General features: G+C 41.7%; 2 protein-coding genes across 4 annotated transcripts in view; one reads left to right on the top strand and one right to left on the bottom strand.

Moving 5' to 3' along the window:
- Positions 1–4,549, bottom strand: part of LOC111149425 (ZFP91 zinc finger protein) — a 51,315-nt gene extending 46,766 nt beyond the window's left edge. For both annotated transcript variants that reach the window (XM_022506467.1, XM_022506466.1), the window contains exon 1: positions 3,406–4,549. In XM_022506467.1, the coding sequence (XP_022362175.1) occupies positions 3,406–3,758 (353 nt within the window). In that variant the 5' untranslated portion in view covers positions 3,759–4,549. The remainder of the gene's footprint in view (positions 1–3,405) is intronic.
- Positions 4,550–4,739: 190 nt separating this feature from the next.
- The window catches only part of LOC111149442 (leupaxin), a 37,079-nt gene continuing 28,015 nt past the window's right edge, over positions 4,740–13,803 (top strand). The window contains exons 1-2 of one of the 2 annotated variants that reach the window (XM_022506525.1): positions 4,740–4,755; positions 11,326–11,480. In XM_022506525.1, coding sequence (XP_022362233.1) covers positions 4,740–4,755; positions 11,326–11,480 — 171 coding nt within the window. Of the gene's footprint in view, positions 4,756–6,974; positions 7,152–11,325; positions 11,481–13,803 lie in introns of those variants that run through there. The other variant, XM_022506524.1, reaches the window with a different exon arrangement.

Raw genomic sequence — 13,803 nt, forward strand, 5'->3', positions numbered from 1 at the left:
TATCCCAGAAAATAAAGCAGTATTTGTTTCATTTGGAACCCACTTGAACCTGTAGGAGTACCTCTAAGAATACGCAGTTTTAGCCAATAGGGCTACTCAGCTAAATCGTAAGTTTAAAAAAGTATTTATTGAAGTTCTATATGAAATGCATTGGCTAGGAAATGCAGAGGACTTATCACAGTAGAATGGAAAGAAGCCTTTTTGCGATTTAACCTAGTCTTAGTTTAACTATTAGTTTCCATATTAGTAGAAAACATGGGTGTTTTAACTTTATGAATCAGAAAAATCGATATTATATATATTTAAAATCAGACATGCATATAAACATCTGCATTTAAAATATAAGAATCTGAACTCTGGAGTTTATGGACCAAAATACAGCAAATGATGAGCCTAATTTTTAAGTAGTACTGATGTATATAACCTTTCTTCAAATTTGGTTTATCTTTCCTTTTAACTAGCTTTAAGTTTTATTTTAAAACGATTTTAGCACTTAACTTTATGAATTCCTCTTGAGCAAATTCACTAATTATTTCCTTTCACAAGGATTTCCTGCTCTTTTCATTAACTCTTGAATGTTTCAAAGCAAATGAAAACGCTGTTATAAACATAAATTTATATAAAACTGTAACCTAATTATCATTTATACACACTTATGCTTATAACAAATCATAAATTACCAGTTATAGATGAAGATACCGATTTAAAGAGCTTAAGTGACTTGCCTGAGGTCACTTATTGAGCAGTGGAAAGCTGAGAACACAAACTTTAACTATATAGTCCAATGCTTTCTCAACTGCACTACTTTGCCTTCTAGCAGAAAAAGAGGTTTCAATCAATCCAGATCTCTGTATTTACTGACCTTTTAAACTACTGTGTATTTTGCTGTCTCTTCAATCAAGAGAAACAAATGTAGGCGAAAACAGCTATTAGAATTTATAGGAGGAAATGGTGGGACATGGTGAAAGAACCTGAACAGAAGAGGTAATTAAGATACCTCACATGTTGTTAGGATAACAGAGAAGGTCAGAAGGTACTTGACCAGGATTCAGTAAATTGATACTCAAAATCCCATGAAATGTCTTGAAGGATTAATTAAATTTCTTAATTAGTTTTAAAGTTTACTTTATCACTTTGAAAATCTGTAAACCACAGGTACGTCTGACAAACCTCCACTAATCTTTGCATCTTTCCCCCATACTGCGAGGTCTTGAAGACAAGGGCCATGTCTCATTTACCTTCATAAAGCCTATCTCAGCACAGAACCAGGCCCAGGTACTGCTCAATCATGATTTACCTAGCTGAAATGCTTTAAAACTCCTCTGATTTCCAAGGCATGCAGTAAATTAAAAACATGTAACAAATAACTTATCACTATGAAAATTTATTTTAACAATCTGATCAAAACTGCGTAACTTAAAATACATAATTAGGAGACAGTTCCGAGGCTAAGAGAAGGTAAAAGGACACTACTATCTTTTATGATAGTGGATGTGAGAGGGAGGGACACTAAGAATTAAGACTATCTTTCTCCCCACAGGGAATAACATGAAGAAAAAACTGAAGGGATTTAATTAAGTCATCTTCATCCAACTTCAACTGTTTTTTTTATATTGTAGAAATAAAAAGACCCATAAGTACTTTTTGCCAAGAGTTAGTGAAGAAAATAAACAAACAATGAGATGAAAAAAAATACTGCAGTAGTTTATCTTAAGATATCATTTCTGTTAAGTAAAACTGGTAGTGGTAAAACAGTGGGAGGGAAATGCAGCAAAGAAATCTAGTTGTATTTTACTCTCAAATGCGTAGGTAAGGATGGAAGGGCATTTAAGAAATACATTATTAAATTATTAACCTTCTATGGCAACAGAAATAAATGAAAAAAATTCCAATTCTGCAGTGTTTACATGAGAATCACTACACATCACTTATACCTCTATCATTCCATCACAACTCAAAACAATAATTTTTAACAAATATTGTATGTACTATGTACCAGGCTTTGTGTCACATGCTATCCTTCTCACTATCTCATAAGGATTAACATTATTTCCTACAGATAGTGGAACTAAAGCATAGACAGTTTAACAAATTCATTCAAGAAATTTAATTCAAGTAAGGGTAATGACAGCTCTTTTCAAACTGGTAAAATGAAATACAGAACATCTTAAAATTTTTGTGACTGTGCAATTCATCTATAGCAATTAGAATCCTAATTGCAGCCAAATAATTTGTAAGTACAGATCTTTGTTGTCCAAAGAACTGTAGTTACACAATAAATTCTCTAAATTATGTTAACTTAAATAATATTCAAAAATTTGAAGCAGATCTAATACCACAACATGACACCTTTTAATTTTTCTTTCTGAGAAGCTTCTAAGGCAATCAAGCAGGTCACAGACTTAATTCTTTATTTTGGAACAGGTGTGTTTCAAGTTTTAAATTTGGTATAAGCCAAATCTTGCCATAATCTCTCTGGGAGGGAGCACTTAAAACTCTGATTCCCCCACTTTAATTTCCCCTTTTATCAACTTTTTTCACTTGAAAGTCAAAAGACACAAATGTTTTCAATTAACGAATTCAATGACTAATATGATTAACTTCTACAATTTACAAACACATGCACTTCAGTATTTTCAACATAGGAACATTTTAGTACTAACAATTTAAAACTTAAAATGTATGTTCCTGGTCCCTCCACTGTCTCTAGATAATAAGGTAATCCCTTTCAGAGTAGTCTAATTTGTAAGGACGAAGTTCCTACACTAAAATATAAGCACAAGTAGACAAGCAAAAACTAAACAAAACAAAAAACACACTAAAAAATACCATGCTAGTCTCGAGTGAAAGACTGGCAGAGCCACGTTTTACCCTAAGTACCAGATTTGTAAAACAAGTGGAACGTGATGTGAAAATTTAGCAGAGTGGAAAAAGCTACATGAAGCTACCAGTACAACTGCCTCTTGAGCTAATTAATGGGGGGGGGGACGGACACGCACACTTCTGAAGGCTAAGATTGTGCTGATTTCCTAATGGGGATGTGATGTAATACTGGAGAGCCGCCGAACGAGGGGGACAGGCTGACAAAGGGAGTGCAGATGCCAGAGTGCGGGCGAAGCCTGCGGCGGCAGGGAAGGGGAGGGTCACTACAGAGCAAAAGAGGTGTATCCCACAAAGGACGACTTCAGGGAGAGGGGAAGTGGCCCCACAGACCGAGGACACGGGGGGAGGGCCAAAGAGCGGCGGTAAGGCAGCTAGCAGGGGAGCGGCGTGACATCTGGCGTGAGAGCCGGCAGGGGGCAGAACAGGCAGGATGTCACGTGGAGTGGGCGCTACGGGAGCCGAGAGGGTTGCGTGCGGACAGAGGGGGGTCTTTCCCACCGCCTGAAAGACTGCGTTACTCACAGGAGTCGCGGACTCTTCTTGCCCTGAGCTGGAGACGGGGGCTTCGCGGCCTGGGACTGCTGTCCTGGGGCGTCGGGAGGCCTGGCGCTGGGGCTGCTCCTCCGCCGGCGGGGATACTCGGCCTTCCTCCGGCGAGACACAGCGGCGGCGGCGGCGGCCGCAGCGGCCCGGCCCCGGTCTCGACCTCCCCTCAGCACGCGGCTGCTAGTGGTCCCCGCAGGCGCCGCCGCCGCCGCCGCTGCCGCAGGGTTATGTTGTTGGGGCTCCTCTGGAGCCGCCTTGGCCGCCGCCGCCTCTCCCCCTTCCTGGTCCTGCTGCTCCGGGGGTCTCGGCTCTTCCGTCTCCCCCGGCATCGGGGCTCGTCCGTCCCCCACCCCCTCGTCCCAGGCGGCGGAGGCGGAGGCGGCGGCAGCCGCGGCGCTGCTCCCCCCGCCCCCTTTGCCTCCCGGAGCGTCCGGCTCAATCTCACTCTGCGCTCCTCTTTCCCCCCCTCCCCTCCGCCCGGCTCCGAGGGCGCCCCCCCCGCCCCCTGCCACTCAAGGCCCGCTACCGCTGGCGGCGCGCGCGCGCCCGCCACAGACGTTCAGCGGACCAATCGGAGAGGGACGGCTTCTTCGCCCTGCCCCTCGTGGTGTCTCACGCAGCGACGTCCCCGGTTCCCTCCCCCACCCCTTCTTCAACCAATCAGGAAACGGCTCCAAGGGAGCGCGCGAGGTTTCCTTCCCCGCGCACCCGTTCTCACCGTTAAACGGTTGTGTCTCGCGACAATCCTAATGTGACCTTCCTCCACCCCCACCCACTGCGCCACGAGCTCAACGCGCGCTGGGGGCAGTGGGAGGAGCAGGTCCCGCGAGGAGATTGGTGGGAGGAAAACGCACCTTTTCCCCCGCCTCGCGCGCACGCTGGACTGGCTGCGCACGCACCTGCCTCCCTAAGGAGCCGCTAATGCCACAGGGCTCTTTCTATCCTTCTTCCTTAAGCCGCGGAAGGAGCCTTGGCGTTCTTCTGCCTCCACCCCGATCCCACTTTCCTGTGTGTGGCCTTTCTGTCCCCAGCGCCGCCAGGTCTTGCGGGAAGAAGGGGGAAATTTTTTGAGTTGTCGCTTCTCCTTTAAGAAAAAAAACCCCGTCGACTGCCGGATGAAAGTCTCTGAAAAAATGGCGGCGGTAGAACAGAGGCGGGGTCGTGAGGGCAAGGATGGCCCGCCTCTTGGCGCATGCGCAGGGTCAACTTGTCAGAAGGCATCTTGGGAAATGAAGTCTCAAATATCCTAAGCTTTAGGGAAAAAAAATGAGAAAGAAGGGGCGGAGAGGATGCTGGGAGGTTTTTGACTGATGCACGATGGGAAAGGTAGTTTACTTTTTCTGCAGTCCGCGTTTGCTCTTTCAGGGAGGTAGTGTTTCCGGGTTAGGCCCCGACACCGGCACAGATCCGAGCAGAAATGGCAAACCAGTTGCTGGTCGGGATAGCTTGGGATGGTTTTCCCGAGTTTTTAAGTTGGTGTTGGCGAAATATTTCTTGCTTGGCCACGTCAGTAGCCCTTAGTTCGGGTTGGTTACTCCGCACCTCCTAGCGTTCATGCCTGCAGTATTCGCCTCGTCATTCTGTGACTCGCTAACCTGTGAGCTGGAGGTCAGGGAGTGAATCTGGATCTGTCAGGTGCTCGGGGCGGAACACAAATCCCACCACTCATTTGGGTCTTAATAAAAGTCTGGAAATTGTAAAGTTGCTGTTCTACTAAATGTTTTCGGTGCCAAGGAGCTGGCGTCGGCTGCTTAACTTGGCTGTGGTCCCTGGGCTGCAGGGAAAGAGGAAGGGGGAAGGGTTGTTAGCGTGATTCTGTGACCTACTCACAGAAACGGAAGGCCTCCTTCGTGCTCCCTGTCTCGAAGCCACTTGGCTTCTGTGGTTTTGAATGTTTCTGCTGCACAGGAAGCACAGTCAGAATAGCAGCTTTGTCAGAAATTACTTTTCTGTCCACTAGCACGTGCAACTAAATTATCCTAAGGCGTCAAATGGCAGTTTCCATTTGTTTTCCAACTTGCATTCAGTGACAGCAGTGGGTTTCCAGCATTCCTTTCATGCACTATAATCAAGGAGCGGTTTGAAAGAACGGTTCTTAGCCCTGGAAAATAAAGCATCTGGGGATAACACCCGCCCCGCCCCCCCCCCCCCCCCCCCCAGAAAGCGGATGGAAACAAGATCTCGGGATCCAATTCTAAATTTCACATTAATCATTCATTTAAACTGCAGATACAGTCTAATATTTGCAAGCCAAGGGCTGAAGTGCATTTTTCCTTTCAGTGTTTTGGCTCAGTTACCATCACAGATTAGGCAAATGTTTTATATTCTCCAAGTGTTCTGCACTTTCATAGGACCAGTGACATTTCAGTTGTAAAAACTATTATGGATTAGTGAGGATGGGAATTTTTTCAAACCCATTTGGACTTTTGAAGCAGACTTTTGGAACAGCACTGACATCCAATGGCTGCTCCAAGTAATGCAGAACGGGAATCTCCTTTTTATTTAAAAAAAAAAAAAAAAAAAAAAAAAAAAAACAAAACAGCATCACAATGCAAAGGGAGAATGAATGATTCCTTTACATCACCCAAAAAAAGACCATGTATTGCAGAAGGAAGATCACAGGGATTGAAATTAAATCTGGGTTATAGTAAATAGTTAAGCTACCTGGAATTCTGTTATCTTTAGGAAGTTACTATCCCTTGAATCTATTTCACCACTGGTAAAAATGGAGGTAATATTATGTTTCACAGAGCCATAATTATAGTTCTTTACATACTGCTATCTCATATTTGGCCTTTTGTAAATGTTTTATTTCATTCAGGTGAGTAAAATCACAGTGGTAAAAAAGGTGAAAAAAAGTTAATCTCAGAGTCCCTTTTCAGAGAAACTGCTATTAGGCAATATAACTAGGCAGAAATTATCCTTCCCTAAGACATTTGCAGCTAAACACGTCGTGTCTTGTCTTCCAGTTTCATTCTTCATGATCACTACAAATGTTCGTGTTTTGGACCGCAGAAAGAACCAGTAGCCCCGAAAATCCAAATGTGACAGCTACTCTGCACTGCTTTTAATGGATTTACAATCTATTCAGGAAAGCAGGTAAGCATAATTTCTGGATCATTGAGTAAATAAAGACAGCAAAATGAATTGGTTGCTGGTTAAATCTGATGGAAATTTTATGAAAGAAACCACTTCCGTGGTCATCAGTTTCACACACACACACACACACTCACACACTCACATTCACACACATACAGCAGGTTTTCTGATGCACAGTCACAGTGGGATACCACACTGGGGAAAAACACAAGTGCAAGTCTGCTATCCCATGAATTCAAAATGAATCCGGGTGCATAGTAGGTGCTCAATTTTTTCGAAGTTAATTTTGAATCTCGCCCTCGCTAATGCACTAACAACTTAAATCCTACTACCCATATTTCTGTGTCCCATTTTCAAAACTCTAACTTACTAAAAAAAAAAAAAAAAAAAAGAAAGAAAGAAAGAAAAAGAACGAAAGAAAAAAAGGAAAGAAAAAAAAAAAAGAAACCAAATCAAAAAGAGAGGAAGTGCTAAGCAAATACAGGAACCAAAAGGGTTATAGAGGCTGCTTCACGCTGTCTCACTCAGTTCCTTTACGGTCCTCTTCTTTAGCACATGCCACAGCAGTTCCTCACAACCTGTGGGACCAGAACATCTTGGGTGTGTGACAATGGAAGAGTTGGGTGAGTGAGGACCTTCTTGGAGGAGAAACTCTGGGGGAATGAAGACTTGGCTGCCATCTCTGTGGTGGGGTGTACTTCTAGCCAGAGGGAGGGTGGTGCTGGAAGATTTTGCTTCCACTTCTCTCATGACCTCAGTCCAACCAAGAGTGAAGCATGAGGAACTATTATTGTTTTGGGGAACTATTGGTTCACTCTTTTCAGTGGCACAAATAGGCTGAAAGTTGGGTGCTCACCAGGGAAAACTATGCACAAATACTTTTGGACCGAATTGTGATTTTATTATGAGTATTTGCCCCTTGCGGGCTGTTGCACGTCATAGGGTGGTCACACAGTTGGCACCTACAGATTTGTGATTTAGGAAGAAAAAAAGAAAAGGGAGAGGGATAAAGGGGGTGTTATAAGGAAAAGAAATGGAATAGAAGAACGAGAATGAGAGATCTGTAAACGTTGGAGCAAGGCCAGGGTGGTTTCATTTGTTCCATGGTTTAGTATTAAATCAAGGAGAATTAGCGCTAAAACTCCAGTGATTCTGTTGCTAAGCTTTTTATTCAGAGGAATTCTGAAGTAACAGATTACTGTGGCCTGCAAATATGATACTCTTTCCATTTCGAACAATTAAAACCAGCAGTGAAACAATTGGCCACATTGCTCAGACAGATCCCTGACTTCCAATCTTTGGAGTAATGGAAGGTTTGTCATTCTTGGGATTCATTCCTTATCCTTTGCTGACTTTTGTTGCTGGCATCCTTATTAACACTAAGTCACTAACCTTTTACTCAATTTCCAAGCTGTATTAATTACACAGTGTTTTGAGTTTTTGTATGTTTTGCGTACATCAAAAGTGTGAACAACCTAAAACGTATCTTGCATATTGTCTTGGTGGTGGTGTTAATTGTTCGCAGCATAATTTGAGAACTAGAGGAGCAGAGAGGAAGATAAGCAAATTACAGGAGGGAAGAGATGTTAATGAAGAGGGAAAGGTGGTATTTAATAAATATTAAACTGTTTTGGAGGTAAAGTCTATTTAGAAGCGTGGGGTAGAAAGTATTTTGGACTTGGAGCAGAAACCAGATTCTTAACTCTGTGAGAGCAGGGAAGTTCACATTTCTGCCTGAGTTCAAAGTCCAGCTCCCTCGCATCTAACCTTCTTTCTTATTTTAGCAATACCTAATGGCTTTCATGCGGGTAATTCAAAAGAAGTAATACCTGGGGCACCTGGGTGGCTCAGTGGGTTAAGCCTCTGCCTTCGGCTCAGGTCATGATCCCAGGGTCCTGGGATGGAGCCCCGCATCGGGCTCTCTGCTCGGCAGGGAGCCTGCTTCCTCCCTCCCTCTCTGCCTGCCTCTCTGCCTGCTTGTGATCTCTGTCAAATAAATAAATAAAATCTTTAAAAAAAAAAAAAAAGAAGTAATACCTATTTAGTGACTTAAACTAAAACTTGACATTTTTGCATACATTAATCATGTTAATGTCTGAAGCAACTCTCTGAAATAACTATTATCTGCTTTGTTTTTTCTTCCAATGAGATAACTAAGAAGAACAATAAATGTTTTCAGCATCACTCCCAGGAGCCCCTGACACCAAAACAGATTAAGCTATAAGGCAGTCTCCTCTTTTAGCAGTGCATTGGCTCAGGTGTTCCAACCAATAGAACAACCCAGATAATTAAAAAAAATTAAAAATTAGATTTGCACAGTTTTCTACTACTTGAGCAGGATGAATGGTAGAGGAATCTGGTCCAGAAATGTAGAATGTACCAAGCCACCTGGAAGATGACATTCATGTAATCTATCTTTGTTCGGATTGTCAGTAGCTCAGTAACTACCCAGATTTAGGGTTGGTCGTTCTTCCCAGCTGCAGAGATATAGGGTGCAAGACAGGTCAGCAAAAGCAGGCGGTATTTCCTTTTTGCAGTACTTCCTCCAACCTTGATGGTTTGTTTCTGTCCAGCAGATTTTACCTAAACTTTCATTACTCGGGGATGAAAAAGGGGACCCAGGAACAGATTCTGGCTCTGAATGAAATCATTCCAATCCAGTGAGATCCCCCCAAGAGACCTCACTTTATCCCTTTTATGTTAGTGTTGATGTTACCGGATTTCTGCAGATGAAGGGCTACAGGGAAGGACTACAGAGTTTTCCATCTAATGCCCCCCCCCTTATAATCCCACGTTTGTCATACTGAAATTAGTCATCTGCAAATTACGGGATCTGGCAGAAGGCAAGAAAATCTTGGGTGTTGGTGTTATGTGCACTCCTAGGAAACAGGAAGAGAAAGCCCTGTTAACTCATGACCCAGAAGAGGGAGTTTCACTAACTTTGGTTCACTGATGCTTCTAAGGGTAACCTTCTCCTCTTAGAGATATGGTTTGCTTCTCTTACAGAGAGTATCCCTTCTCCCCTAATCTTTACTATAAATGTCTTGTTATTTTGAATCCAAGAAGATCCATGAAGTCTGGTTGGAGCAAAACTTAGAAAATACAAAAGGACTATATCTTCATAGAGGGGTATAGAACAAAAAATTGGAACCCAGAAGTTTGGCATTCAATCTGGCTAGTAAAGTTATGAGAAAATTAGTTTTTCTTTCTCTTTCCACATTAGTTTTTTTTTTCTTTTTTCCTTCTTTTGAAAAAATGTTTGATTATGAGGAATTTTAAAATATACAAAAGTGAAGAAAATAGTTTAATGAAATCTAGTATGCTTATCAACCAGCTTAACAATGATCAACTCTTGGCCAATCTTGTTTCGTTAATACACCCACCCATTCCTTTCAGTTCCAGATTATTTTAAAGCAGTATCAAATATGTCATGTTCATTGGTAAATATGTCCCTATAGCCCTTAATTTGCAGAAATCAAACAATGCCAAATAGTATAATCCACCATTTTGCAAACTTTTAAAAATCATGACCTGTGGTTAAAAAAAAAAAAAAAAAAAAAAAATCCACCAGAGATCCACTAATGGGTCTCAGCCCCTAATTTGAAAAAAATTGTAATAGAATTGCTTGATTGTGTAGACGAGGAAACAGCCTCAGAGAAGGTCATATCGTGCCAAGATGATCCTGAGAATCCATATCAAGACGGGGACTGAATGTTTGACATGAAGTTAGTGCAAGGGCTACAATCAGATAGCCCAGGATTAGACAGGATCTGCATCGGTAACAATGTGACACTACTTTTTTCTTTTTCTTTTTCTTTTCTTTCTTTCTTTTTTTTTTTAGAGGGGGAGGGTTGGTAGGGGCAGAGGAAGGGGGAGAGAGAAAGCAGGCTCCACAGGGCCAGTCTCACAACCCTGAAATCTTGATCTGAGCTGAAATCAAAAGTTGGATGCTTAGCCAACTGAGCAACCCAGGTGCCCTAGTTTCTTTCTTGATCTATAAGATAAGGACAACAATATCACCTGCCTTAAAGCTTTAGGATGACTAAATGAAATACAGAAATTCCTGAGCATAGTCCCTGTAATGTGTACATTTTTATTAATTATTATTAATTTCATTGTAACAGAAAAGTAGTTTGATAACTTGTAAAGTGCTTTGGTTTTTTCCAAGAAAACTACAGCAGAAACAAATCTCAAGATTTGGATTGCAATGCCATCTTGCTTGATTTTGCAATATCTATTTTCTCCTTGATCTCCCCCCACCCTGTTTTTTTTTTTTTTTTTTTTTACCTTATATGCCCTAAAAGACAGAATACTTCTACTTTGTTTTGAAAATTTTGTTCGTACTTGGGATATAAGAAAACAATAATCAGGGTTAAGAAAAAGCATTACTGTGTTGGTACATTTTAAAAAAATTGTTATTATACTTTTCTGGTAGGAAAAATATATAGGATTTCCTTTTTTTCTAAATGGGGATCTTTGTGGGCAACCCACCCTAAATCAATGATAAAAATTAGTGCGCTGCAATATAAGAAGTCAAATTCTTGAGAGATGCTGTGAAATTGGATGCAACCATGGAAAATAGGTCACATTATGTGGAGGTATTAAACATCCTCTGGGAGAATAGACCACATCTTGAAGTAAAATAAGAAGTAAGGGAAGACATTGAAGATAGTCTTAACCCAAGAGAAAAGAAGGAGGTGAATGGAGGCACAGGGGTGATATTTAAGGGGGAAATCATCCCAGAAGAGGAATCATCCCATGTTCTGTATTATGATTCTCTTGTATCTTATGATATAGATGCCTTATTGGAGGAACTGGAGCACTCCACCCTCCAGGACAGTGATGAACCCTCCAGCCCAGCTCCTCTTCCCCTAGATCAGCGCTCCAGAAAGGACAGTGACCTTGCTGAGACTTCAGAGACCATTGTGCAGAATGATACACGTTCCTTGCCGGTAACTTTTCGTTTATTAGAGTATCTTGAATATACATAGTTTGAGTGCCTTTCTGAAAATTAATTGTATCTTACATAAAGTGATGTGAAAAGAGAATCATGTATCCAGGAAAGAGAAAGAAAAATCCCTCTATGATAACTTGAAGGTTGTTGTTTTTGGAAAGGATGAGAATTCAGAAAATCATCAGAGAAGAATAAGCCTTTGAGAACTGAACTCTTTCTAATGAGGGCACGGTAACACAGTATTCCCTCGCTTACTCAGAATATTCTGGTATGACTGTCTGGGTATGAGAGCCGCATGTTGCAGTTTGACTGGAATAGCACTCACCAAGACTGGGGGTGGGGGGTCACCGGGGCGAGGCCAAGTGGCAGCTCAGACAAGTCTAATCAGCATGACTTTTTAAGGTCATAACTTTCCAGGTCTTATTTTCTGTTGAATGTATTAGGAAACTCAATTATTAGTATACCTACAGATGGTGATGCTCTAGGGAACCAACAACACAAATAAGCTAAACTCATAAAAATGATGTGTAAGAAAAACCCAGAAATCCAATTTAGTATTTTCTGGCTAGAGTCAAAACCATTCAAGTAGAACAGAGAATAGAATTTGCTGATACATATCTTCCCTTGCTGTTGGTCAGTCTACATGAATCTACTTTATAATTAGGAAGTTGCTTGATGAGAATGGAATTAGTTTAAGAGGAATTAAGTAGATACTCTTCATATGTGGTGCTTTGAACTACAATATTCTGATTCATTTGTGTACGCTTGGTATGAAATCACAGGTTGCGTGGACCTGAAGTTTGAGCTTGTGTTTCGTTCCCCCTTTAACTGTTCTTCCCTCCAGCTACATATACATGGTTTTAAGGATGCACATTTATTTCTCTGCTAGGAAGATACTGTCTTTTTTCCTCGATGCAAGATCATAGCCACAGGCTCTTAGCTGGTTTGCTACACTTGTCCCCTGCATTTTATTTTCAGAATAGCAGCCAGAGTGATCCTGTAAAACTTAGATCATGTCATTCCTCTACTCAGAACCCCACTGTGAATTTCCATCTGCATTTGAAGTAAAAGCCATGGTCTTGATGCTGACCTAAGTGGGGTGACCGTATGTCTTGGCTCACTTGGAAGAGCCCTGGGTTTTTGCTTGTTTTCTCAACATTCTGTTATTGGCTTTGCCATTTACCCTAGATTTCCCATATTTTATGAAGTTTTCTTATTAGTATTCCCACTAACATAAACCAGCATGGGTTGATAGACCTCCATTTGGCTCTTCTGGCTTCTTCCAACGTCTCATCTGGTAGCATGTGAAATATATTCAGTGAACAGAGTTCTAACTTTATTATGGCTCAATCCAAAAGATGGCTAATGATAACTCATCTCTTCTTTTCCTGATCCTGTTCAGACAAATCCTAACTGATAAGCACCCTTTCAGGGATAATATGCAGGGTGCTGTTTGTTAAAGCTAAGAGCTTTAAGCACAGTCAGGAACAGCCAACTCCTCTGGTCTTAGGTGGTGGCAGGAAAACTTCTGAGGCTTTTCCTCCAGCTGGCCATTTGGTATACCACCGCTCATGTTCATGAGATGCATGGAGCGTCCTCAGGGTCAGAGAACAATATGGGAACCTGTGGCTTAATGTCATACAAATTGTGTTTAGGAAATAGAGGCTAAGCATTGCCATTGAGTGTAGCATAATCTAAATGTTCTCGGTAAAGCAGTTTTGGCCTTAATTGTATATGTAAAGCTGTAGCTATTTTATTATTTGGCAATGCTTTTATTTTTGCAGTAGATGCTTTTAGCAGCATTTGGCTGAAACCAAAACCAAATCCAAAATTACATGTTTAATCTTCTCAAGAAATTGACGACGAATGTGTAATTTGCACAAAATATTTGCCAACATTTCCTGGCCGCCCTGGAGGCAAGTGGAGAGGTTACTGCCCCCTTGGAAGACAGGAAGACACAGCTATGGGGAAGAAGCATCAGCCTCTCCTTCAGAAGTTAATAGTTTAAGAAGAGTGGCCTGTACATGTTTTAACATGTACAGTTTATGCTTTAACACGTACAGTTGCAGGAGTTGTGTCTGCCTGTCAGAGGGAAGCACACCTTCCTGTTTGGATCAAGTGATGCCTGTAAATTGGTTTTGCTCATTTTCAGTTTCAAGGTATCTTGTGCTCGTAACTAAAGTAAACGTGACGATTGAGTTGGCTCCCTTTGTAAGCCACCAAATAATGTCAGCTTTATATCAGTGCCACCTCAGTCAGAAGATTTGTTAATTCCAAAAACTGTTTTTTCCATCCAATCCAAAGGATCTACATAAAAATAC

Source organism: Enhydra lutris, unplaced genomic scaffold, assembly GCF_002288905.1.
Source record: "Enhydra lutris kenyoni isolate GAN:26980312 unplaced genomic scaffold, ASM228890v2 scaffoldscaffold22, whole genome shotgun sequence".
In the NCBI taxonomy this organism is placed as follows: domain Eukaryota; kingdom Metazoa; phylum Chordata; class Mammalia; order Carnivora; family Mustelidae; genus Enhydra; species Enhydra lutris.